Raw genomic sequence first — 26,437 nt, forward strand, 5'->3', positions numbered from 1 at the left:
TCGGGCGGAGTGCAGCGCGTGTCGGGGTGTCGGGCGGAGTGCAGCGCGTGTCGGGCGGAGTGCAGCGTGTGTCAGTCGGAGTGCAGCGTGTGTCGGGCGGAGTGCAGCGTGTGTCGGGGTGTCGGGCGGAGTGCAGCGTGTGTCGGGCGGAGTGCAGCGCGTGTCGGGGTGTCGGGCGGAGTGCAGCGCGTGTCGGGGTGTCGGGCGGAGTGCAGCGTGTGTCGGTCGGAGTGCAGCGTGTGTCGGGCGGAGTGCAGCGTGTGTCGGGCGGAGTGCAGCGTGTGTCGGTCGGAGTGCAGCGCGTGTCGGGCGGAGTGCAGCGCGTGTCGGGGTGTCGGGCGGAGTGCAGCGTGTGTCGGTCGGAGTGCAGCGCGTGTCGGGCGGAGTGCAGCGCGTGTCGGGGTGTCGGGCGGAGTGCAGCGTGTGTCGGGCGGAGTGCAGCGCGTGTCGGGGTGTCGGGCGGAGTGCAGCGTGTGTCGGGCGGAGTGCAGCGTGTGTCGGGCGGAGTGCAGCGGGTGTCGGGTGGAGTGCAGCGCGTGTCGGGCGGAGTGCAGCGTGTGTCGGGCGGAGTGCAGCGTGTGTCGGGCGGAGTGCAGCGCGTGTCGGGCGGAGTGCAGCGCGTGTCGGGCGGAGTGCAGCGTGTGTCGGGCGGAGTGCAGCGCGTGTCGGGCGGAGTGCAGCGTGTGTCGGGTGGAGTGCAGCGCGTGTCGGGGTGTCGGGCGGAGTGCAGCGCGTGTCGGGCAGAGTGCAGCGTGTGTCGGGCGGAGTGCAGCGTGTGACGGGCGGAGTGCAGCGTGTGTCGGGCGGAGTGCAGCGTGTGACGGGCGGAGTGCAGCGTGTGTCGGGCGGAGTGCAGCGCGTGTCGGGCGGAGTGCAGCGTGTGTCGGGGTGTCGGGCGGAGTGCAGCGCGTGTCGGGCGGAGTGCAGCGTGTGTCGGGGTGTCGGGCGGAGTGCAGCGCGTGTCGGGGTGTCGGGCGGAGTGCAGCGCGTGTCGGTCGGAGTGCAGCGTGTGTCGGGGTGTCGGGTGGAGTGCAGCGCGTGTCGGGCGGAGTGCAGCGCGTGTCGGGCGGAGTGCAGCGCGTGTCGGGCGGAGTGCAGCGTGTGTCGGGCGGAGTGCAGCGCGTGTCGGGCGGAGTGCAGCGCGTGTCGGGGTGTCGGGTGGAGTGCAGCGTGTGACGGGCGGAGTGCAGCACGTGTCGGGCGGAGTGCAGCGCGTGTCGGTGTGTCGGGCGGAGTGCAGCGCGTGTCGGTCGGAGTGCAGCGCGTGTCGGTCGGTGTGCAGCGTGTGTCGGGGTGTCGGGCGGAGTGCAGCGTGTGTCGGGCGGAGTGCAGCGCGTGTCGGTCGGAGTGCAGCGTGTGTCGGGGTGTCGGGCGGAGTGCAGCGTGTGTCGGGCGGAGTGCAGCGCGTGTCGGGCGGAGTGCAGCGCGTGTCGGTGTGTCGGGCGGAGTGCAGCGCGTGTCGGTCGGAGTGCAGCGCGTGTCGGTCGGAGTGCAGCGTGTGTCGGGGTGTCGGGCGGAGTGCAGCATGTGTCGGGCGGAGTGCAGCGCGTGTCGGTCGGAGTGCAGCGTGTGTCGGGGTGTCGGGCGGAGTGCAGCGTGTGTCGGGCGGAGTGCAGCGCGTGTCGGTCGGAGTGCAGCGTGTGTCGGGGTTTCGGGCGGAGTGCAGCGTGTGTCGGGCGGAGTGCAGCGCGTGTCGGGGTGTCGGGCGGAGTGCAGCGTGTGTCGGGCGGAGTGCAGCGCGTGTCGGGGTGTCGGGCGGAGTGCAGCGTGTGTCGGGCGGAGTGCAGCGTGTGTCGGGCGGAGTGCAGCGCGTGTCGGGCGGAGTGCAGCGCGTGTCGGGCGGAGTGCAGCGCGTGTCGGGCGGAGTGCAGCGTGTGTCGGGCGGAGTGCAGCGCGTGTCGGGCGGAGTGCAGCGCGTGTCGGGGTGTCGGGCGGAGTGCAGCGCGTGTCGGGCGGAGTGCAGCGCGTGTCGGTCGGAGTGCAGCGTGTGTCGGGCGGAGTGCAGCGTGTGTCGGGGTGTCGGTCGGAGTGCAGCGTGTGTCGGGCGGAGTGCAGCGTGTGTCGGGCGGAGTGCAGCGCGTGTCGGGGTGTCGGTCGGAGTGCAGCGTGTGTCGGTCGGAGTGCAGCGTGTGTCGGGGTGTCGGGTGGAGTGCAGCGTGTGACGGGCGGAGTGCAGCGTGTGTCGGGCGGAGTGCAGCGTGTGTCGGTCGGAGTGCAGCGTGTGTCGGGGTGTCGGGCGGAGTGCAGCGTGTGTCGGGCGGAGTGCAGCGCGTGTCGGGCGGAGTGCAGCGCGTGTCGGGGTGTCGGGCGGAGTGCAGCGTGTGTCGGTCGGAGTGCAGCGTGTGTCGGGGTGTCGGGCGGAGTGCAGCGTGTGTCGGGCGGAGTGCAGCGTGTGTCGGGGTGTCGGTCGGAGTGCAGCGTGTGTCGGGGTGTCGGGCGGAGTGCAGCGTGTGTCGGTCGGAGTGCAGCGTGTGTCGGGGTGTCGGGCGGAGTGCAGCGTGTGTCGGGCGGAGTGCAGCGTGTGTCGGGCGGAGTGCAGCGCGTGTCGGGCGGAGTGCAGCGCGTGTCGGGGTGTCGGGCGGAGTGCAGCGCGTGTCGGGCGGAGTGCAGCGCGTGTCGGGCGGAGTGCAGCGCGTGTCGGGCGGAGTGCAGCGCGTGTCGGGGTGTCGGGCGGAGTGCAGCGCGTGTCGGGCGGAGTGCAGCGCGTGTCGGTCGGAGTGCAGCGTGTGTCGGGCGGAGTGCAGCGTGTGTCGGGCGGAGTGCAGCGCGTGTCGGTCGGAGTGCAGCGTGTGTCGGGCGGAGTGCAGCGCGTGTCGGGCGGAGTGCAGCGTGTGTCGGTCGGAGTGCTGCGTGTGTCGGGCGGAGTGCAGCGCGTGTCGGGCGGAGTGCAGCGTGTGTCGGGCGGAGTGCAGCGCGTGTCGGGCGGAGTGCAGCGTGTGTCGGGCGGAGTGCAGCGCGTGTCGGGCGGAGTGCAGCGTGTGTCGGGGTGTCGGGTGGAGTGCAGCGTGTGACGGGCGGAGTGCAGCGTGTGTCGGGCGGAGTGCAGCGGTTGTCGGGCGGAGTGCAGCGTGTGTCGGGGTGTCGGGCGGAGTGCAGCGCGTGTCGGGGTGTCGGGCGGAGTGCAGCGTGTGTCGGGGTGTCGGGCGGAGTGCAGCGCGTGTCGGGTGGAGTGCAGCGTGTGTCGGGGTGTCGGGTGGAGTGCAGCGTGTGACGGGCGGAGTGCAGCGTGTGTCGGGCGGAGTGCAGCGTGTGTCGGGCGGAGTGCAGCGTGTGTCGGGGTGTCGGGCGGAGTGCAGCGCGTGTCGGTCGGAGTGCAGCGTGTGTCGGGCGGAGTGCAGCGCGTGTCGGTCGGAGTGCAGCGTGTGTCGGGCGGAGTGCAGCGCGTGTCGGTCGGAGTGCAGCGAGTGTCGGGCGGAGTGCAGCGCGTGTCGGGCGGAGTGCAGCGCGTGTCTGGCGGAGTGCAGCACGTGTCGGGGTGTCGGGCGGAGTGCAGCGTGTGTCGGGCGGAGTGCAGCGCGTGTCGGGGTGTCGGGCGGAGTGCAGCGTGTGTCGGGCGGAGTGCAGCGTGTGTCGGGGTGTCGGGTGGAGTGCAGCGTGTGACGGGCGGAGTGCAGCGTGTGTCGGGCGGAGTGCAGCGCGTGTCGGGCGGAGTGCAGCGCGTGTCGGGGTGTCGGGCGGAGTGCAGCGCGTGTCGGGCGGAGTGCAGCGCGTGTCGGGCGGAGTGCAGCGCGTGTCGGGGTGTCCGGCGGAGTGCAGCGTGTGTCGGGGTGTCGGGCGGAGTGCAGCGCGTGTCGGGCGGAGTGCAGCGCGTGTCGGGGTGTCGGGCGGAGTGCAGCGCGTGTCGGGCGGAGTGCAGCGTGTGTCGGGCGGAGTGCAGCGCGTGTCGGGCGGAGTGCAGCGCGTGTCGGGGTGTCGGGCGGAGGGCAGCGCGTGTCGGTCGGAGTGCAGCGCGTGTCGGGCGGAGTGCAGCGCGTGTCGGTCGGAGTGCAGCGCGTGTCGGTCGGAGTGCAGCGCGTGTCGGGCGGAGTGCAGCGCGTGTCGGGCGGAGTGCAGCGCGTGTCGGGCGGAGTGCAGCGTGTGTCGGGCGGAGTGCAGCGTGTGTCGGTCGGAGTGCAGCGCGTGTCGGGCGGAGTGCAGCGTGTGTCGGTCGGAGTGCAGCGCGTGTCGGGCGGAGTGCAGCGCGTGTCGGGCGGAGTGCAGCGTGTGTCGGGCGGAGTGCAGCGTGTGTCGGTCGGAGTGCAGCGCGTGTCGGGCGGAGTGCAGCGTGTGTCGGGCGGAGTGCAGCGCGTGTCGGGCGGAGTGCAGCGCGTGTCGGGCGGAGTGCAGCGTGTGTCGGGCGGAGTGCAGCGAGTGTCGGTCGGAGTGCAGCGCGTGTCGGGCGGAGTGCAGCGTGTGTCATTCGGAGTGCAGCGCGTGTCGGGCGGAGTGCAGCGTGTGTCGGGCGGAGTGCAGCGTGTGTCGGGCGGAGTGCAGCGTGTGTCGGGCGGAGTGCAGCGTGTGTCGGTTGGAGTGCAGCGAGTGTCGGTCGGAGTGCAGCGCGTGTCGGTCGGAGTGCAGCGTGTGTCGGGCGGAGTGCAGCGCGTGTCGGTCGGAGTGCAGCGTGTGTCGGGCGGAGTGCAGCGCGTGTCGGGCGGAGTGCAGCGCGTGTCGGGCGGAGTGCAGCGTGTGTCGGGTGGAGTGCAGCGCGTGTCGGGCGGAGTGCAGCGTGTGTCGGGCGGAGTGCAGCGCGTGTCGGGCGGAGTGCAGCGTGTGTCGGGCGGAGTGCAGCGTTTGTCGGTCGGAGTGCAGCGCGTGTCGGGCGGAGTGCAGCGCGTGTCGGGCGGAGTGCAGCGTGTGTCGGGCGGAGTGCAGCGTGTGTCGGGCGGAGTGCAGCGTGTGTCGGGGTGTCGGGCGGAGTGCAGCGTGTGACGGGCGGAGTGCAGCGTGTGTCGGGCGGAGTGCAGCGCGTGTCGGGCGGAGTGCAGCGTGTGTCGGGGTGTCGGGCGGAGTGCAGCGTGTGTCGGGCGGAGTGCAGCGCGTGTCGGGGTGTCGGGCGGAGTGCAGAGCGTGTCGGGCGGAGTGCAGCGTGTGTCGGGGTGTCGGGCGGAGTGCAGCGTGTGTCGGGCGGAGTGCAGCGCGTGTCGGGGTGTCGGGCGGAGTGCAGCGTGTGTCGGGGTGTCGGGCGGAGTGCAGCGCGTGTCGGGCGGAGTGCAGCGCGTGTCGGGCGGAGTGCAGCGCGTGTCGGGGTGTCGGGCGGAGTGCAGCGTGTGTCGGGGTGTCGGGCGGAGTGCAGCGTGTGTCGGGGTGTCGGGCGGAGTGCAGCGTGTGTCGGGCGGAGTGCAGCGTGTGTCGGGCGGAGTGCAGCGTGTGTCGGGGTGTCGGGCGGAGTGCAGCGTGTGTCGGGGTGTCGGGAGGAGTGCAGCGTGTGTCGGGCGGAGTGCAGCGTGTGTCGGGTGGAGCGCAGCGTGTGTCGGTCGGAGTGCAGCGCGTGTCGGGGTGTCGGGCGGAGTGCAGCGTGTGTCGGGCGGAGTGCAGCGCGTGTCGGGGTGTCGGGCGGAGTGCAGCGTGTGTCGGGGTGTCGGGCGGAGTGCAGCGTGTGTCGGGCGGAGTGCAGCGTGTGTCGGGGTGTCGGGTGGAGTGCAGCGAGTGTCGGTCGGAGTGCAGCGCGTGTCGGGCGGAGTGCAGCGCGTGTCGGGGTGTCGGGTGGAGTGCAGCGTGTGTCGGGCGGAGTGCAGCGCGTGTCGGGCGGAGTGCAGCGCGTGTCGGGGTGTCGGGTGGAGTGCAGCGTGTGTCGGGCGGAGTGCAGCGTGTGTCGGGCGGAGTGCAGCGTGTGTCGGGCGGAGTGCAGCGTGTGTCGGGGTGTCGGGCGGAGTGCAGCGTGTGTCGGGCAGAGTGCAGCGTGTGTCGGGGTGTCGGGCAGAGTGCAGCGTGCGTCGGGCGGAGTGCAGTGTGTGTCGGGGTGTCGGGCGGAGTGCAGCGTGTGTCGGGCGGAGTGCAGCATGTGTCGGGGTGTCGGGCGGAGTGCAGCGTGTGTCGGGGTGTCGGGCGGAGTGCAGCGTGTGTCGGGCGGAGTGCAGCGTGTGTCGGGCGGAGTGCAGCGTGTGTCGGGGTGTCGGGCGGAGTGCAGCGCGTGTCGGGCGGAGTGCAGCGTGTGTCGGGCGGAGTGCAGCGTGTGTCGGGCGGAGCACAGCGCGTGTCGGGCGGAGCACAGCGCGTGTCGGGCGGGGTGCAGCGCGTGTCGGGCGGAGTGCAGCGCGTGTCGGGCGGAGTGCAGCGCGTGTCGGGCGGAGTGCAGCGCGTGTCGGGCGGGGTGCAGCGCGTGTCGGGCGGAGTGCAGCGCGTGTCGGGCGGAGTGCAGCGTGTCGGGCGGAGTGCAGCGCGTGTCGGGCGGGGTGCAGCGCGTGTTGGGCGGAGTGCAGCGCGTGTCGGGCGGAGTGCAGCGCGTGTCGGGCGGAGTGCAGCGCGTGTCGGGCGGAGTGCAGCGTGTGTCGGGGTAATTTAGGAAGAGATGCTAATAAGCTTCACAAAGCTTCAGCTGATGGGATTAATTTTCTACTCTCTGCTCCTCTGCCTTTCTGTCCTCACTCCACAATTGGTTTGATTTTCCATTATAAATTTCCACAAAAGGAACAGATTATATTTAATAGGATGCAGCAATTCCAGTGCATTCACAATGCAATAGTACACAAGTGTTGGATGCTGCTGGTAACCAGTATGTGAGGATGACTGAGTATTGAGTCCTTTGGGAACAGGGAGGTTTTATAGAACTTTCCCTTCTGGAAGTTCATTCTGCCTGGTTAGATTGTGCAAATGACTGCAATTTTTCTTGCCACTTTGTACTCCTCCTTTATACTTTCTCCCCTTGTAGACCAGCCAATCATGCCAGGATGTTGACAACTATGATAGGCTAGTTTCACTGTGGATCATAAAGAACATAGTTCAGAGGGAATTTATGATACGGTTCGATTGTGCACTGCTTGTGGAAGGAGATTAAATGAATGAGACAATGAGATAGTAAAGCATACATACGATGCAGAGGAATTAATTGAATCAGATGGAGCTGTTTTTCCCTAATTGAGTTCCAGGGGATCCTGGAGGAGGCATCCAGAGATCCCACAGTACAGTTGGACCTTGTAAATTTGAAAAAAGAAGCCATCTTCAATTCAAAAGATCCTACGAGGCCATTCTGTCCATTGAGCCTGCGCTGGCAACAGCTCTCCCCAGGCCCTATCCCCATAATGTCACGTATTTACCCTGATAATCCCCTGACACTAAGGGGCAATTTAGCATGGTCAATCAACCTAACCCGCACATCTTTGCACTGTTCAATCAGAGAAGGTTTTCATACTGCGTTGGCAACTGATAGAATAGCTATCAGCAGCCAATGCACTGAGAAGCCAGCCTCTGATTGGACAAGCTAGAAATAGTGGCAGAGTGAAAATTCAAAGACCTGGGCAAGGGCAAGAGTGAAGGAAAGCCGGAGGCAGAACAAGGTAGATAATAGGAGGAAGTGTGTGTGTGTGTGTGTGTGTGTCACACGTGTGTGTGTGGCGTGTGCACATTGTGTGTGTAAAAGGTGTAGGTGAATGTGTGAGTGGCTGATATAAGAATCTAGCTCTTCTGCAGAATTCTGAATATTAAACAAATATAAGGGCAATAAAGTAGCATTAGTCCTCCCATTAAAAATGACAAAAAGGTAAGTACTTTGTTAAATAAGATAACTTTCAATACTAATAAATGTATACAGATAAGAAGTAGAAAAGACTTCTATATATTTGTTTTTGTATCTTTGTAACTATTGAGCAAAACCAATCAAGTTTTTGTGGTTTAGCTCCTCAATATAATATGAATGTTTTTCAAGTGTTCCGTCAGTACCCTTGGTAGGTCAAAAGGGTTCTGTGTCTGCTAAAGTTTGAGAAACCCTGAGATCGAGTGTCCACTTTCATAGAATAATACAGAACAGGAAGAGGCCCTTCAGCCCACTGTGTCTGTGTTGGCCATCAAGCATCTATCTATTCTAGTGCCACCTTCCAGCACTTGGTCCTTAGCTTTGTATGCTATGGCATTTCAAGTGCTTATCTAAACTCTTCTTCAATGGTGTGAGGGTTCCCATCTCCCAAACTAAGGGAGAGGTTTCTTCCTATCTACCGTATCTATGCCCTTCATATTTTGTATACCTCAATCAGGTCCCCCCTCAGCTTTCTCTGCTCTAAGGTTTACCAAGTTGTTGCCTGGTATGAAGGGTATTAGTGATAAGGAGAGATTGAATGAACTGGGATTGTTCTCCCTGAGGGGTGACCTGATAGAAGTTTATAAAATGATGAGGGGCATAGATCGTGTGAACAGTTGGAAGCTTTTTCCCAGGGCAGAAATGACCATTACAAGGGGGCACAAGTTCAAGGTTCAGTGGAGTTATTGACCCCTTAGTAGAGGGGTCAATGAGAGGGTGTGGATTTAAGATAATGGGCAGGAGATTTAGAGGAGTGCCAGTGAGAATCTGGAACTCACCTCCTGAAGTGGTGGAGGAGACGGAAAACTTCATAAGATTGAAGAAGAGTTTAAGCGAGCACTTGAAATGCCGTAGCATACAAAGCCACGGACCAAGTGCTGGAAGGTGGCACTAGAATAGATAGGTACTTGATGGTCAATGCAACACAATGGGCTGAAGAGCCTCTTTCTGTTCTGTATTACTCTATGAAAGTGGACACTCTACCTCAGGGTCTTTTTATACAGAGGGTAGTGGTGGCCCAGAATGCACTGCCAAGTGAGATGGTTGAGGCAGACATGTTAGCGACATTTAAGGCTTATCTGGATAGACACACGAACAGACGGAGAGTGAAGGAATACAGGCAGTTAATCTAGATAGGCCAAGGTGATCAGCGCAGGCTTGGAGCACCAAAATGCTGTACTGTTCTTTTGTTTTTTGTTCTTGTTCTAAGGGAAACAACCTCAGCCTAACCAGCCTCTCTTTGGAGCTTCATTGTCTACCAGGTGTGGTTAAATAGATGAGGTTGAGTTTACAATGGGCTGTGAGTGGAAATTAAATGGGTAAAATATAGTCCATTGTAAAATGTACACGGTCAGTGCAAGAAGATGGATGAGGTGCGGTTAATCATAGACAAAAGAGTACATCAGTTGTGCAAGGAGATTAGACAGGTGAGGTGGTGTCTATGATAGATTATAGGGTGCATACACTATAGGTGGAATGGGACAACGGGTAGAACACTTGTATCCCTGTTCTCTTTTCTTTCAGGTCATGGGTGCCTATAATAATGACAACAACAAGTTTGAGCTTGCTAATAGTCACACACAGTCAGATTTTAAGTTCCATCGCCTTATCCGCTGCCCTATAACCAAACCTCAAAACCTTTGAATGAAGTTGACGATGGATCAGTGTATGATTTGGAATATGACTGATAAAGCCAAATATCCCAAAATCCCTAAATCCCACTGTGAGCAGCTATGAGTTTATTTGGGAATGAATGTTGGGACGGGCCGGACATGAGAGATTGCCGCAGAATTCAGGCCACTAAAGGATGCCAGGAAATAGGAACCCTGAGCTCCTTTGCAATTATCTGATTAAATACAACTTGGCGAAAGGTTGGTTAGAATTTACTGTGTGACCGCAGCAACAAACATTTCCAGAGCACGAGGCTCCTGCTCTGCAGGGATCATTTACATGCTCTCTCTAATTATTCAGGGCCATCATTTTGTAAAAACGTGTCCCAATTAGTGAACAGCCAGTCTCGGTAATTAGAGAGCACGAGTTTCCTTTGCTAATGCACTCCCTCATCTCAATGAGCCAGTTAATTTTAACATTTGGCTGCTTTATATTTACTTTTCCACAGACGTCGATGAATGTTCCAGCAGCCCTTGTGTGAATGGTGACTGCGTGAACACACCTGGCGCTTACCACTGCAAGTGTCACGATGGTTTCCAGAGTACTGCCACCAAGCAAGCCTGTATTGGTGAGTCCAGCCATGGAGATCAGAGTCTGCAAACTCCTCCTCAACCAGTTAATGAATACATTCTGTTTGTCACCATAGCTCTCTGCTTCCAGATTAATCTTGTTATTATCTATATATTGATATGGTTTATTGACAATGATAAGATAATGCACTGGGAACAATTTGCAGATCTCTACTGAAACAAATACAACACAAATCAAATGTCCTCCCTTCTCTTCTATTTAGAACAACAACAGTCAATTGCATTTACATTTATGCGTTGGCACACTCTCCCGTTGCCTGGGTGAGTACAGCTTCAACAACAACCAGGAAGCTTGAGTTCATCCAGCTCACTTGATTAGCACCCCATCCACAAATGCTCATTCCTTTCACCACCAGAAAACACTGGGAGCCGTGAATACCATCTACAAGATGCAATGCAGGAACTCACCAAGGTTCCTGAGACAGCACCTTTCAAACCCATGACTGCTACCATCTAGAAGGACAAGGGCAGCAGATAGCTGGGGATACCACCACCTGGAGGTTCCCCTCCAAGTTACTCACCATCCTGACTTGGAAATATATTGCCATTCCTTTACTATCTCCAGGTCAAAGTACTAGAATTTCCTCCTTAACAGCACTGTGAGTCTTCCTACTCACATAGACTGTGGTGGTTTAAGAAGGCAAATCACTATCACCTTCTCAAGGGCAATTAGGAATGGGCAACAAATGTTTGTCTATCCAGCAGCGCCCACATCCCACAAATGGATCATTAAAAGAATACAGCAACTTTAGTATAGTAAACTGTCCCACGGCACTATACAGAGAGAAAAACTTGACACCAGTCACATTAAGGGGATGTTATAACAAGTGATCGAAAGCTTGGTGCAAGAGGTAAGATTTAGCAGTAATTTAAAGGGAAATACAGAGCACTGCTGCCTCACAGCATCAGAGACTCTGGTTCAGTTCTGGCTTCAGGTCACTGCCTGTGTGGAGTTTGCATGTTCACCCTGTGTCTGCGTGGGTTTCCTCCGGGTGCTCCGGTTTCCTCCCGTGGTCCAAAGATGTGCGGGTTGGGTGGATTGGCCATGCTAAATTGACCCTTAGTGTCTGGCGGACTAGCTGGGCCTAAATGCATAGGGGAAGGGCCTGGGTGGGATTGTGATTGGTGCAGACTCGATGGACTGAATGGCCTCCTTCTGCATTGTAGGGATTCTATGATTCTATGAAAGAAGTTGGGAATTTGTTTTTAAGCCTATGGGAGATTAGGAATTCACCCGTTGCTGCCCAGAATCAGATCTGGGTTTTATTAACTTCTGGACCGCATTAAAATTCCCGGATTTACTTTCTGCCTAGGGCAGGTGAGAAGTGGCTGCCAGCCTGAGGCTCGGGCATCCAAAGGAAAACAACATGTCGACAACAACAGCAATTGGGAAGCCTGGGCTCAGATAACACAGCTACGGATTGCATGAGTGTGCTGTAGCTGTCCTGGGTTCAAGCCCAGGAATTGTGAAAGCTCTTGTTCCCATTATCTCATTGAGTGCAGTCAATGCATCAAAATACCAGATGCAGCAGACTCACACAAGCGTCCTTTCATTTCAAATTTCTAGCCGCTGTGGTTTGGATTGTTTAGATTGCTGCCCACTGAGATTTCGATTTGCCCGTTTCCAGATCCATTTTACTCAGAAATCTAAACAGATGTTGGCAAGAGATGTTTGCAGCATCTGTCTAGGCTGGACTCAAACCCAGGAACTGGAGGCGAGGGGGACAGCCTGGTGCTTGATCATATTTCACCAGAGAGTTACCGGCAGCAATGCCAAAAGTTACCGGCACTGCCCGTGCCCCGGAGGCGGGGGGGATGGGGAGGGAGACGGGGGTTGGGGGGGGGCACCATTTTGTTCTGGTTGTGCTATGTTTGTGTTGAACTGGGGCGGCACAGTAGCACAGTGGTTAGCACTGCTGCTTCACAGCTCCAGCGACCTGGGTTCGATTCCCGGCTCGGCTCACTGTCTGTGTGGAGTTTGCACATTCTCCTCGTGTCTGCATGTGTTTCCTCCGGGTGCTCTGGTTTCCTCCCACAGTCCAAAGATGTGCGGGTTAGGTGGATTGGCCATGCTAAGAAATTGTCCCTTAGTGTCCTAAAATGCTTAGCTTAGAGGGGTTAGCAGGTAAAATATGTAGGGATATGGGGGTAGGGCCTGGATGGGATTGTGGTCAGTGCAGACTCGATGGGCCGAAGGGCCTCTTTCTGCACTGTGGGGTTCTATGATTCTATGATTATATGGAAGCTGATCCAACATTTAAATGGGGATCAATATCATACTGAATGTCTTCTAAAGTGGATTTTCGGAAAAACATGATGCCAAACATCTTTTTACAGGCATGGTTACCCTAGAAACGCCTTTGGGAGTATATATGCAGTCATGTTACTGTGAACCTCTTAGGAATGTTGTGTTTGTGACAGCCTTATTAATCTTATCAGACTGATTCTCACACACCAGCAGTGTGAAATTTGGCAGCTTGAGTCCAGAGCCAGACTCGGGTGAAGGAACAAAAACAAAAGATGCTGGAAAATCTCAGCAGGTCTGAAAGCATCTGTGGAGAAAGAATAGAGCTAGCATTTCGGGTCTGTACAACCCTCCATCAGAGAGTGCTTAACTCACTGACACTTCTCTATCAGCTGAAGGAATCGTCCCCAAGCCCCATTACTGGAAGCTGGGGACCATTGCCAATGTGCATGCATTCCTTAAATTCCAGTTGCCTGAATCTTATCATCATTCACGCTGGTGGGATTTTCCCATCCCGCCGCGATGAATGGCTGCCAAATTCTCCGACTTCGCTGCAGTGGGAAGGTGGCATGAATGGCAGGTAAGGTCGCACCCAATGTGTGCCAGATCTTTTATACCAAGGTCAGCCTCTGATAATGGGATCCTTTCCAAAGCTTTCTCCAATGGCATAACAGGACCATTAGTGATCTTTCTTCAGAGACATTTTTCTTAATGCCAATTTAGGTTGGCCAGGTGACAGGAGAATGCAGTTGACATCTGGATGGGTGACAGCTAATAATCTTCCTTTTTAAAATTCCTCTTTTGTTCTTTAGATATAGACGAATGTATCCAGAACGGGGTTTTATGCAGGAACGGCCGGTGTGTTAACACTGACGGAAGCTTCCAATGTATCTGCAATGCTGGCTTCGAACTCACCCCTAATGGAAAGAACTGCATTGGTAAGTATGTTTTAGCCATATCGATCTGTCTGCAACTAACACTGAGAGCACACTTCTAACATCCTGAGTTCCAGAGAGCAAAGACATGAAGTTACATCCTCAGGTCAGGACTCAGAGCAGGAAGCAAAGTTATATCAGAAATAAAAACTGAAAGTGTTGGAAAAACTCAGCATGGAATTTAGGCAGCAGCAGAAAAGCTGAGTTGAGTGGAATTTTCCATTCTCTTCACAGAGTGCTGGCTGAGGCAAGAAAACTGTTGTGTAACTCACTGGCTGCAAAGCCGATTTCTCCTGCCTGGTTATCCAGTCCTCTATGCAGAAAAGAATCTACAGGTGTGGCCTACACTATCCCGCTGGCGGGATTGGACTGGACAAAGCCAGCAGCTGGGAATCCAGAGTTCGGGACAGCGTTGTTGGTGGGTGCCCCAATCTCCAATAGTTAGCACAGGAACCCCTCCCCACCCCTCCACACAGATATGGGGACACCCGCCCACCCACAGATATGGTAACATGCACAAAGGGAAGGCCCCCAACCGCTAAGGGCTTCCCGTCCCATGGAGCTCCCCAGAGAGTAGTGCCTCGGTACTGCCCAGAGGGCATTCTCCTTCTCCCAGTACATCCACAGTGCTGATAGGAAGGAAATTACAGGACTTTAACTGAGTGGCAGTGAAGGTATGGCGGTACAGGACAGGCAAGTGGCTTGGAGGGAAACCTATGAGAGATGATGTTCCCACGCATCAGCTGCCCTTGTCCTTCTAGGTGGTAGAGGTTGCAGGCTTAGAAGGAACCCTAGAGAGTTGCTGCATGGCATCTGGATGGTGCACACTGCTGCCACTGTGCAACAGTGATGGAGGCAGTGCATATTGAAGGTGGAGCAATGGGGAGGGCTGCTTTGTCCTGGATGGTATAGAGCTTTTTGAGAGTTGATGGAGCTCACTCATCCAGGCAAACGAAGAATATTCCATCACACTCATGACTTCAACCTTGTCGATGGTGAACAGATATTTGGGACATAGAAGGTGGGTTACACACCACAAAATTCCCAGCCTCTGAACAGCTCTTGTAGCCACAGTATTTTGTTGACTGGTCCAGTTCATTTTCTGGTCAATGGTAACTCCCCCAGAACGTTGATAATGGGGGTTTCAGTGATGGTAATATCTTTGAATATCATGGGGAAATGGTTAGATTCTCTCTTATTGGGGATGGGCATTGTCTGATAATTGTGAGTTCCAAATGTTATCTGCCACCTATCAGCCCAAGACTGAATATTGTCTTGCTGCACATGGATACAGACTGCATCACTATCTGAGGAATCATGATGAGTGCAGAACATTGTGCAATCATCACCAAATTCTCCCTAAACTACAAATCCAATTTCACCGTATAACAATTTTAAACTCATCACATGATATTATAACTTAAGCTTTCTCGGGACCTCACACCATGGAATTCTCACCTTCCTCAGATTGCCCTTCATCCTGTAACGCACAAGCTTTTCAAAACCGTGTGTTCACAAGTTCATAAGATATAGGAGCAGAATTAGGCTATTCAGCCCATCAAGTTTGCTCCGCCATTTGATCATGGCTGATATGCTCCTCATCCCCATTTTCCTGCCTTCTTCCCATAACTCTCCAACCAATTACCAATTAAAATCGTGTCTAACCCCTCCTTAAATTTACTCACTGTCCCAGCATCCACTGCACTTTGGGGCAGTGATTCCACAGATTCACAAACCTTTAGGGAAAGTAGTTTCTCCTCATATGTTGCCTATAACGTCTCGAAAGTGAACAGTTAAAACTCACAAGACTGACAAATAATGAATTTTATCCTCAGATCATGATGAATGTGCCACTACCAACATGTGCCTGAATGGAATGTGCATTAATGAGGATGGCAGCTTCAAGTGTATCTGCAAAAATGGCTTTGTCTTAGCTCCGAATGGCCGATACTGTGTGGGTAAGAATCTACTACTAGGTGCTCCTGTATGGGTAAGAATCTATTAACTGGAAGCTATTGTGTGAGTAAGGTCTCACTCCCAATGAAACTGATAAATGTACAAGGAGCCTAGTGAAATACACTATTTATCCCTTAATATGAAACATAGGAGCAGGAGGAGGCCATTCGGCCCTTCGAGCCTGCTCTGCCATTCACTAAGATCATGCTGATCGTCCAACTCAATAGCCTAATCCTGCTTTCTCTCAGTAACCTTAGATCCCATTTGCACCAAGTGCTATATCCAGTCACTTCTTGAATACATTTGATGATTTGGCATCAACTTCTTCCTGTGATATTGAATTCCGCAGCCTCACCACTCTTTGAGTGAAGGAGTGTCTCCTCACCTCTGTCCTAAATGGTCTACCTGAATCCTCAGACTGTGACCCCTGGTTCTGAACTCCCCCACCATGGGGAACATCCTCCCTGCATCTAGCTAGTCCTGTTAGAATTTTATAATTCTCTATGAGATCCTCCCTTCATTCTTCTAAACTCCAGTGAAAACAATCCAAACCTAGTCAATCTCTCCTCATACATCAGTCCTGCCATCTTATTACATATTCTGAAATGCCCCAAGGCACCTGGCATACAGTGAGTTATTATTGGTGACTGTTATGTAAACAGTTGCTAACAAAACAGTTTGTGCCCAGCAAGATCATACAAACAATGATGATGACTGGCTGCTGATGTATTTTTGTTGATTTTGGTTAGACAGGACAGATGGTACAGAGAGTACAGAGGGGACAGCATCGACTATACAAAGTAATTAATTGTGTTCAATTATTTTCCGTCTCCTGCCAGCTGGGTGAGGGCCTAGGAAGCCGATTCCTTCAGAGCTGTGTCTCTGACTGTCTGGCTATCCTCTAACTTGATTGGCACGGTGGGATGAGTTCCACAACACACATTGCACTATGGAGGCACACAGGACAGACACACAAATAGCAGCACTGAACAAAAATATACTTGTATAAAGACAAAATACTGCCGGGTGTTGGAATCTGAAATCAAAACAGAAAATGCTGGAGAAACTCAGCAGGTCTGACAGTATCTGTGGGGAGAGAATAGAGCCAATGTTTTGGAGCAAGATGAGCGCTCATTAGAGCTTGTTTCTTTTTGTCCTCTTCTGTAATTGTTCATCCCAGTTCCCTTCTCCAGGAGATGCTGACAGATAGTGGGGTACAACTGCTAGTCACCCTTCATTACCTCACTCATGTGGCCATTCCTTACCAATCTAGACAGTGTCAGACCATGAAGATCATCACAGCTGAGTCCCATTCTCTCTCACTAACTTCCACAAAGGGATTCTATAGCAGAATTCCCAAATCGAGATTCCTGACTGAGCTTTCCCCTCTCCCTAGCCCAATCTTTCCTGCTCTAGCTCAGGTCAGCATTATTGAATGTGGCTTCTTACTGTTTTCTGAAACAGTTCAAAGCTGACTAAGCACTCAGGAAAGTGTGTCGAGGGTTTGAGTTGGTTTCAGTGCTCTGTTTCTCACGAGTTGCAACTTAATTTGAACCAAACATCTGACCCCGAATGTTTCTCCTTCCTCCTTGTAGATATTGATGAATGTCACACACCTGGTATCTGTATGAATGGTCGCTGCATTAACTCAGAAGGTTCCTTCAGGTGTGAATGCCCTCCAGGTCTGGCCATTGGAGTGGATGGACGTGTGTGTGTCGGTAAGTCATTTAAACTAGTAAATAACCATTACTGAGATTCCCAACAGTAATGACTGTTAAATGCATATGGAAGGTGCTGTGACTTATTTCTTGTAAGAATGCATTTCCATTCAAAGTGCATTTCTGCTGTTTCGCACTGTTAGGTTGGAGGATTTGATTGTTGTCGGTTTACCACATTCAATAGTCAGCCTAGGCTTGAGTTGTTGACTCAAACTCACTGATTATAGAATCATAGAATCCCTACTGTGCAGAAGGAGGCCATTCGGCCCCTCGAGCCTGCACTGACCACAATCCCACCCAGGCTCTATCCCCATAACTCCACACATCCATCCCACTAATCTTCTAACTTACGCATCCCGGAACGCTCAGGAGCCATTTAGTACAGCCAATGCACCCTAACCCGCACATCCATGGACTCTGGGAGGAAACCAAAGCACCCGGTGGAAACCCGCACAGACATGGGGAGAATGTGCAAACTCCATACAAACAGTGACCCAAGCCGTGATGCAGCAGTGCTAACCATTGTGCCACCGTGCATCCCTCACCTCCTGTAAGATCTCCACTTGTTTGGCCACGTATTTGCTCACACCCCGCCTTTGACTTACCCTCTTATTCCCTCTGCCTGTGTGAAGCACTTTGAGTCACCTTGCTGTACCAAAGGCCAGACAGAAATACAAGCAGTTGTTGTTGTAAAGTGTCAGTTCAGATGATTTTCCTCCGGTCTCACAGCAACCAACGGCATTTCTCATTTCTTTCAGACACTCACATGAGGAGCACTTGTTATGGAGCCATCAAAAAGGGTACCTGTGCCCGACCTTTCTCTGGTGCTGTGACCAAGTCGGAGTGTTGTTGTGCCAGCCCAGACCACGGCTTTGGAGAGCCTTGCCAACCCTGCCCAGCCAGGACTTCAGGTAGGTTCCCCTTCGCTGTGTTTGAAAATGACATAAATATTGAGTTTTGGAAGAGAATCCAAATAGAACTGAAAAGCTGAGTGTCGCACCATCATCTTCAAAACAAACAATACCCTGAGTTAGCCTATGCAGGGCAGGTAGATGAGGCGGTTGAGAAGGCATATGGAATACTTGTCTTCATTAGCCAAGGCTTGGGAAGGATTGCATTCTATTCGAGAGGGTGCAGAGGAGATTCACTAGGATGTTGCCTGGGCTGGAGTGTTCCTGCTATGAAGAGAGGCTGGTTAGGCTGGGTTAGAGCGGAGAAGGCTGAGGTGGGGAACCTGGTAGAGGTGCACAAGATTATGAGGGAAATAGATAGGGTAGTTAGGAAGAAGCTTTTCCCCTTAGTAAAGGGGACAATAACCAGGGAGTGTAGGTTTAAGATAAGGAACAGGAGATTTAGAGGGGATTTGGGGAAAAGAATTTTCACCCAGAAGGTGGTGACAGTCTGGAACTCATCGCCTGAAAGGATGGAAAATGCAGGAACCCCCACAATATATAAGAAGGTCATGATGTGGAGATGCCAACATTGGACTGGGGTGGCACAGTAAGAAGTCTCACAACATCAAGTTAAAGTCCAACAGGTTTATTTGGAATCACGAGCTGTCGGAGCACTGCTCCTTCACCAGTTGAGTGACTCATGATTCCAGATAAACTTTAACCTGGTGTTGTGAGACTTTTTACAATATATAAGAAGCATCTGGATGAGCACTTTAAACACCACAGCATACAAGGCGCCGGACCAAGTGCTGAAAAATGGGATTAGAATAGATAGGTGCTTGGTGGCTGTATCTTGGTGATCCAGATACAATGGGCCGAAGAGTCTCTTTTTGTGCTGTAACACAAAAATGCACATTGAATCTATGATTCTGTGCGTATTTTGCTGATATTTATTGTTGCACTTTTCCTTCTTCAGCAACCTTCTGATCCTTTGCTACATCTGAATGCTGGTTGGTAGGGACATAAAGAGTTATATTTTCTGAAGAAAGTTAGTGGGAAGATTTCCATTTTGCCTGACCTGCAGCTGGAGGGAACCCATTGAGTGAGAAGGACACAAGCTCCTCCTGCTGGCTACTCAGCCACATTGTCCTTCAGCCACAGCACAGAAAAAACTGACTTGGGAGGACAAATCCTGTGGATTGTGCCACTCGTGTGGAAAATGCCATCCAGCCTTTCTGTCAGGTTGCAATAATAAATCAATTAGGATAAGAAAGGGAATCGAGGATTGTGGGGCATAGGAAGGAAAGTGGAGCTAGGGTCACAACTGGATTAGCCATGATCCTACTGGGTGGCAGAGTAGATTCAATGGGCTGAATGGCCTACTCCTGCTTATTCCTTATAATTGTATAATTATGATTTTAAATTACTTGCCAGAAGGAAATAAAATTGTTCAAAAGTTTGCATGATTATTATTTAAGATGATAAAACTGAATGTATTTAAGAATAAAATCAGAAGAATTGCCTGGTAGTGATTAAGTTCAGCAACCGCTTTGGGCAGCTCATTAAACACTTACCCGTTTAAAAATCTCCACTGATTTCAGCCAGGTCCTCAAGCAGTTCCAAAGCTTTGCTAACCCCCTGTATTGTTTAATCCTTGGCATCAGTCATCTCCCAACCAACATCACTAAAACAGATTATCTGGTCATTAACACGTAACTTTTTACGGGATCCTGCTGTGCGCAATTGGCTGCAGGGTTTCCCACATTATAACAGCGTCTACACTTCCAAATCCTCTCCAATGGCTGGAAAAGAGCCCTTCGGGGTAACCTGAGATCAGGATAGGTGCTACGTGAATGCAATTATTTCCATGTTATTTATCGGCTTAAAGGGTTCTGCTGATTTCAGGTAAAGTTGGGACTTCAAGCAGTTTACATCAGTTGTTCGCACCTTGGGAAAGTGAGATTCCAGTTGTATCCACTGCGGAGAAATTAAAAGAAAAGGTGCTGGAAATACTCAGGTCAGGCAGCATCTCTGGAGGGAGAGTTAAGGGCCGGAATTCTCTGCCCTGACCCGAAGCTAGGATTATCCGGTCCCATTGCCGTGAATGGAGATTTGGCTGACCGCCAAGTTCTCCGTTCTCGCTGGCAGCAGTAGCGAGGTGTGTGAGACTGGAGAATTCCAGCCAAGGTTGCCCTTTCGTCCGAACCTTTTTGCTCAGTGAGATTTCCTTGTTGGTTTCTCGCCTTCTTGGTTTAACTGTCCACCTCAAATAGTGGGGGATTATAGCAACTACTGAATCCTCAGGAGCACCAGACCATAAGATGTTGAAGCAGAGCTAGGCCATTCGGCCCATCAAATCTGCTCCATCATTCAATGCGATCATGACTGACCTGATGTGAGAATCCTTAACTCCACTTTCCTGCCTTATTCCTGTAATCTTTGATTCCCTTACTGATTATAAATCTGACTATCTCAGCCTTTAACATTAATGACCCAGCCTCCACAGCCCGCTGCAGTAAAGAATTCTACATATTCACTACCCTCTGAGAGAAGAAATTTCTCCTCAACGCCATCTTAAATGGGTGACCCCTTTCTCTGAGATTATGCCCTCTGTTTCCAGACTCCCACAAGGGGAACAGCCTCTCAGAGAATCCTGTAGGTGCCAGAGCACATAAAAATGATGAATTATTTATCTGAAGTGCAACCAGGGTTGTTAGGTCAGGAGGGAGCGCTGATCGTGTGATCTGGTGAGGAGAATGGATGTCAGCGGCATTGCCACTGGACTAGTTGGCCCAGGCTAATGTTCTGGGGTGTCATGGGTTCAAATCCCAGCACGGCAGCTGGTGGAATTTAAATTCAGTTAATAAAATTTGGAATTGAAATCTAATCTCAGTAATGAAGACCGTGAAAACAATTTTTTGTAAAACCTACCCAGTTCACTAATGCCCCTCAGGGAACAATATCTTCCATCCTTACCCAGCCTGGCCTACATCTGACTCCAGACCCACAACAATGTGATTGACTCTTAACTGCCCTCTGAAATAGCCTGGCAGCCACTCAGTTGAGGGTAATTATGGATGGACAACAAATGCTGGCCTTTCAGTGACACCCACATACCATGGATGAATAAATGTGAAAGATAAGGTGGAGTGATCACGGTCCTTGGATTTTTTTTAAATTAATGCATTTCCCGAGCAGAATTCCCTGTAAGTGATATTCCCTGCTGGAAATGCTCAGGCCCTGGATTATTTTCTGTGGTTGATGGCAGAGACTTAGATTGCCGTCTTTCTGACTTGCTTCATTCTCCCTCTTGTTTTCACAGCTGAATTTCAGGCTTTGTGCAGCAGTGGTATCGGAATCACAGCTGATGGGCGAGGTAAGGACAAGCAGAACCGCTCTGCCTGACTGGCATCGCTGAACCTTCACCACGTGAAAACTAAATCGTATCACGTTTCATTTTCCTTGTGCACAAATCTCAACAGAAGCAGATTTCACCTGTGGGCGTGGCTGGATAAAAGGCAGAATAACTTTGGGTCGCTTGTACCATTTGTGACATTGACCAATGTCATTCTGTCATTGACTTAGTCAACCCTTTCCTACCTATGAGGTGGCACGGTGGCACAGTGGTTAGCACTGCTGCCTCACAACTCTAGGGACCCAGGTTTGATTCCCGGCCTCGGGTGACTGTCTGCGTGGGCTTTGCACATTCTCCCCGTGTCTGCGTGGGTTTCCTCTGGGTGCTCTGGTTTCCTCCCACAGTCCAAAGATGTGCTGGTTACGTTGATTGGCCATGCTAAATTGCCCTTTAGTGTCAGGATGTATAGGTTAGAGGAATTAGTGGGTAAATGTGTGGGGATGTGGGGGTAGGGCCTGGGGTGGGATGATTGTTGGTGCAGACTTGATGGGCTGAATGGCCTCCTTCTGCAGTGTAGGGGGTTGTATGATTCTATGGTAGTGAGGATTTCCGTGACAGCAAGAGTTTTTATAAATATATAAAAAGGAAGAGGCTGGCTAGGGTGAACGTTGGTCCTTTAGAGGATGAGAAAGGGGACCTAGTGGTAGGGGATGGGGATATGGCTAAGGTATTGAATAACTTTTTTGTTTCTGTCTTCATGGAGGAGGACGTGAATAATTTGCCGGGTGTTAGTGATGGAAAGGTGGTAGGACTGGAGGGTCTTAATGACATTACTGTTACTAGAGAGGCGGTGCTCGACAGACTGGAGGGGCTGATTGTGGACAAGTCCCCAGGACCAGATGGAATACATCCGAGGGTTCTGAAAGAAATGGTGGAGGTGATAGTGGATGCCTTGGTGGTTATTTTCCAGACGTTGCTGGATTCCGGGGAAGTGCCGGAAGATTGGAAAACGGCTAATGTTATGCCGTTGTTTAAGAAGGGTGCCAGGCAAAAGGCGGGGAATTATAGGCCGGTTAGTTTAACGTCTGTGGTAGGTAAAATGTTAGAATCCGTCATTAAGGAGGAAATTGCGAGGCATCTTGAAGGCAATTGCTTGATAGAGCAGACGCAGCACGGTTTCATTAAAGGGAAGCTGTGTCTGACAAATTTACTGGAGTTCTATGAGGATGTGTCTAGGGCAGTGGATAGAGGAGAGCCGGTGGATGTGGTCTTTCTGGATTTTCAGAAGGCGTTTGACAAAGTACCTCACAAGAGGTTATTGCAGAAGGTCGAGGGACATGGAGTTGGGGGTAGGGTGTTAGCGTGGATAGAGGATTGGTTGTCAAATAGGAGGCAGAGAGTGGGGGTCAACGGGTGCTATTCGGATTGGCGGATGGTGACTAGTGGAGTGCCCCAGAGGTCGGTGCTGGGGCCTCAGCTTTTTACCATTTATATAGATGATCTGGAGGAGGGAACCGAGTGTAGGGTGTTGAAATTTGCTGATGACACCAAGATTGGGGGAAAGGCAAATTGTGCGGAGGGTGTGGAGAGTCTGCAGAAGGATCTAGATAGGCTGGGCGAATGGGCCAGGAAATGGCAAATGGAATTTAATGTTGGCAAGTGTGAGGTGGTCCACTTTGGTAGGAATAATGGTAGGAAGGATTATTACTTACGTGGCGAAAAACTGCAGCAGGCGACGGTGCAGAGGGACCTCGGGGTCCTTGTGCATGAGTCGCAAAAACCCAGCTTGCAGGTGCAGCAGGTGGTCAGGAAGGCGAATGGGATGCTGGCCTTCATAGCGAGGGGGATTGAATATAAAAGTAGGGAGGCCTTGCTGCAGCTGTATAGGGCATTGGTGAGGCCGCAGCTGGAGTACTGTGTGCAGTTTTGGGCGCCGCACCTGCGCAAAGATATTTTGGCCTTGGAGGGAGTGCAGAGGAGGTTTACTAGGCTGATACCGGAGTTGAGGGGGTTGAGCTATGAGGAGAGGCTGAATAAACTAGGCTTGTACTCGTTAGAGTTTAGAAGAATGAGGGGAGATCTCATTGAGACGTATAAGATGATGAATGGGATGGATAGGATAGAGGTGGAGAGACTCTTCCCGCTCAAAAAAGACAGTAGGACTAGGGGGCACAGCCTCAAGATAAAGGGGGGGGGTGCGGTTTAGAACGGAGTTGAGGAGGAACTTCTTCACTCAAAGGGTGGTGAATCTCTGGAATTCTCTGCCCGTTGAAGTGGTGGAGGCTGCCTCGCTAAATATTTTTAAGACGCGGGTTGATGGGTTTTTGATAAGAGAGGGGATTAAGGGTTATGGGGAGAGGGCGAGAAAGTGGAACTGAGCCACGACAGATCAGCCATGATCTTATTGAATGGCGGGGCAGGCTCGAAGGGCTAGATGGCCTACTCCTGCTCCTATTTCTTATGTTCTTATGTAAGTGATAGAGCTCTTTCCTCATTAACTGCCTGCAAAAAGGCTGAAAGAGGAATTCAAAATATTCAGCATCGTTTTAATAAATAGCATGGGGGAAATTTTCCAATCTTGCCCACTGCGGGAATTGTCATGGACAGACAAAATATTTGACAGACAATTTAAAGGTCTGTTGACCTGGGGCTGGAATTTCCAGGGGTGGGAGTGACTGGAAAATCCTGTATGTCTACATGGGATAGTTTACCTTCAGGGCTTTTTGGCCAAAGCATCTGATTTGTAGTTTCATGGAAAAATAGTCATAATATGGCACTCAGATTCCAAAATGAGGCTCTAATCCCTTGTAACAAGGATGGGATTTGATTTGCTGAGTAACTGCAGAGCTGGACAAGTAGTTCTAATCCCCCTGACACTAAGGGGCAATTTAGCATGGCCAGTCCACCTAACCTGCACATCTTTGGAGTGTGGGAGGAGAATCGGAACACCCGGAGAAAACCCATGCAGAACCAGGGAGAAAGTGCAAGCTCCACACAGTCACCCGATGCTGCAATTGATGTGCAGTTAATGTATAATGTCAGGTGAAAATGAGGAGAGAGGACAATAAAGCACTGTTTAGAATACATTTTGTGTTGCTCCTAGATATTAACGAGTGTGCCCTGGACCCTGATATCTGCGCCAATGGGAACTGTGAGAACCTGCGTGGCAGTTACCGCTGTATCTGTAACATCGGCTATGAGTCTGACGTCAGTGGCAAGAATTGTGTTGGTGAGTGTGGCATTGCGTAACTCCGGTTCAGAGGACAGAATCTGATTGAAGATCACTCCTATGGCACAGTAAGGGGCTTCCTGATCCACTGTGGGCCATCTTATACGCTACCCACTCTGAAAGCATATCCGCTATCGTATGAAACAAATCAGAGGTGTTACACATTTTGCTGTTGATCGATCTTTCAGATGTAAATGAAGCCATTTGTTGATTTAAAGTCCGAGTTTTAGTTGGGGAAAGGTATATATTCAGTCCGCTATCCAGGAGGGCAGAATCGCACTTACTGTTATAATCCAGTAGATTGTATATAGAAAGCTTCACCCTCTATTGGACAGAAAGGAGGAATGTTCCAGGCTGGAGGACATGGTCAGCAACTCCGAATATAAGAAAATATCTTGCGCAAAAAACACAAGTTTGACTCATTTCACTTCCTTCTCCCTCCTTGCGACCGCTGTGTAACCTCCAACCCACAGCCCCTAGAATCAGGCACCTAGAATCCAGATTATAGAATCCCTGCAGTGCAAAAGGGGGCCATTCAGCCCATCAAGCCTGCAACGAGGACAATTGTACCCAGGCCTTAACCCCATAACCCCACATATTTACCCCCTGCTAATCCTCCTGACACCAAGGGGCAATTTTAGCATGGCCCATCCACGTAACCCGCGCGTCTTTGGAGTGTGGAAGAAACCAGAGCACCAGGAGGAAACCCACGCACACACGGGGAAAATGTGCAAACTCCACACAGTCACCTAATACAGGAATTGAAGTGGATCCTTGGGGCTGTGAGACAACAGTGCTAACGACTGTGCCACCCCCTGCCTTCTCCTGCTGCCCTCAGGATCTTTCCTAGCCCTGGACCTAGCTGCTCCTCCCTCACAATATTGCCAGAGTCACCCAGATTGTTGGTCATATATCAGGTCAGAGTGTGTGGGAGGTAAAGCAGAAGGGAAAGGAGGGATAGGCTGAGCAAGGATGGAGGGGAAAGAGAGTGAGTGAGGTGAATGAGGGAAGGGTGAGAGAGCAGAGGGCTTGTTAGCGGGTATTGGAAAGCTGGGGTAAATACCGAACCCTGGTACCTCACTGAGATTCACCTGACTCAAACAGACTGAGGACAATTAGACAATTGCTTCAGTACAGTGTGCTGCATCGATTTCCAGAATAATCTACAGTTTTACAAAACAGTGCTTTTTCCCCAGATATCGACGAGTGCTCTGTCAACATGCTGTTGTGTGATAATGGACTGTGTCGGAACACACCAGGCAGCTACACGTGCACCTGCCCCACGGGCTATGTCTTCAAACCTGATACTGAAACGTGTGAAGGTGAGAATCAAGACATTACCTGACTGGAATGTTCTTTTTTAGCCAGTTTGTCAGCAGTTCCGATTCCAGAACTTGGATTTATCACCATAGTTACACTGAGGAGAGAATCACAGCGAGGGCAGATTGATTGACACATCCATTACCCTCTAACCATTCGCCCAGCTATCCCAGAGACATGGTAGCTACTGCTTCCCGAACACTCCCGCTCTTCCCCCTGCCTGTTTCCATGGAGAGGTGTAACATTACTGCAGATTCATAACGCTGTAGGATCCTTCTGACTCAACTGAGCAAAATATCACATACAGTGGACGAGATCCATTAACTCTGACTAAACTTCCTGCTGCCTCGGAAAGAAGCCACTACAATCAAGGACCCCACACACCCTGGATATATTCTCTTCCATCTTTTTCCATCAGGAAAAAGATACAAGGTCTGTGAACATGTATCAACCAACTCAAGAACAGCTTCTTCCCTGCTGCCATCAGACTTTTGAGCGGACTTACCTTATATTGAGTTGACCTTTCACTACACCCTGGCTGGAGTTTTACTTGTATTCCTGCCCCAATTCCAGGGGCAGACTGGGCTCGGAGAATCACATTCTCCATTGGCCTTGGGCGGGATCGTACAAACCTCAGGTGGATGTGCTGATGAAATTCCTCCCCCTATCTGTAAATGCAACACCATATTCTGAACTCTCCTTTCCTTCTCCCCTTTGAATAGTATTTTTTGTCTGTATAGCATGCAAGAAACAATACTTTTCATTGTATCCCCAATATATGTGACAATAACAAATCAAATCAAACAATATTATCATT

General features: G+C 52.3%; 1 protein-coding gene across 1 annotated transcript in view; it reads left to right on the top strand.

The window, feature by feature from the left end:
- Positions 1-26,437, top strand: part of fbn3 (fibrillin 3) — a 227,294-nt gene that overhangs the window by 103,284 nt on the left and 97,573 nt on the right. The window contains exons 12-19 of the mRNA XM_080212943.1: positions 9,828-9,947; positions 13,027-13,152; positions 14,985-15,107; positions 16,701-16,823; positions 17,582-17,734; positions 21,039-21,092; positions 24,175-24,300; positions 25,497-25,622. Coding sequence (XP_080069069.1) covers positions 9,828-9,947; positions 13,027-13,152; positions 14,985-15,107; positions 16,701-16,823; positions 17,582-17,734; positions 21,039-21,092; positions 24,175-24,300; positions 25,497-25,622 — 951 coding nt within the window. The remainder of the gene's footprint in view (positions 1-9,827; positions 9,948-13,026; positions 13,153-14,984; positions 15,108-16,700; positions 16,824-17,581; positions 17,735-21,038; positions 21,093-24,174; positions 24,301-25,496; positions 25,623-26,437) is intronic.

The sequence above is a fragment of the Carcharhinus amblyrhynchos genome, chromosome 26 (genome assembly GCF_965287045.1).
Source record: "Carcharhinus amblyrhynchos chromosome 26, sCarAmb.v2.hapA, whole genome shotgun sequence".
Classification (NCBI taxonomy): Eukaryota; Metazoa; Chordata; class Chondrichthyes; order Carcharhiniformes; family Carcharhinidae; genus Carcharhinus; species Carcharhinus amblyrhynchos.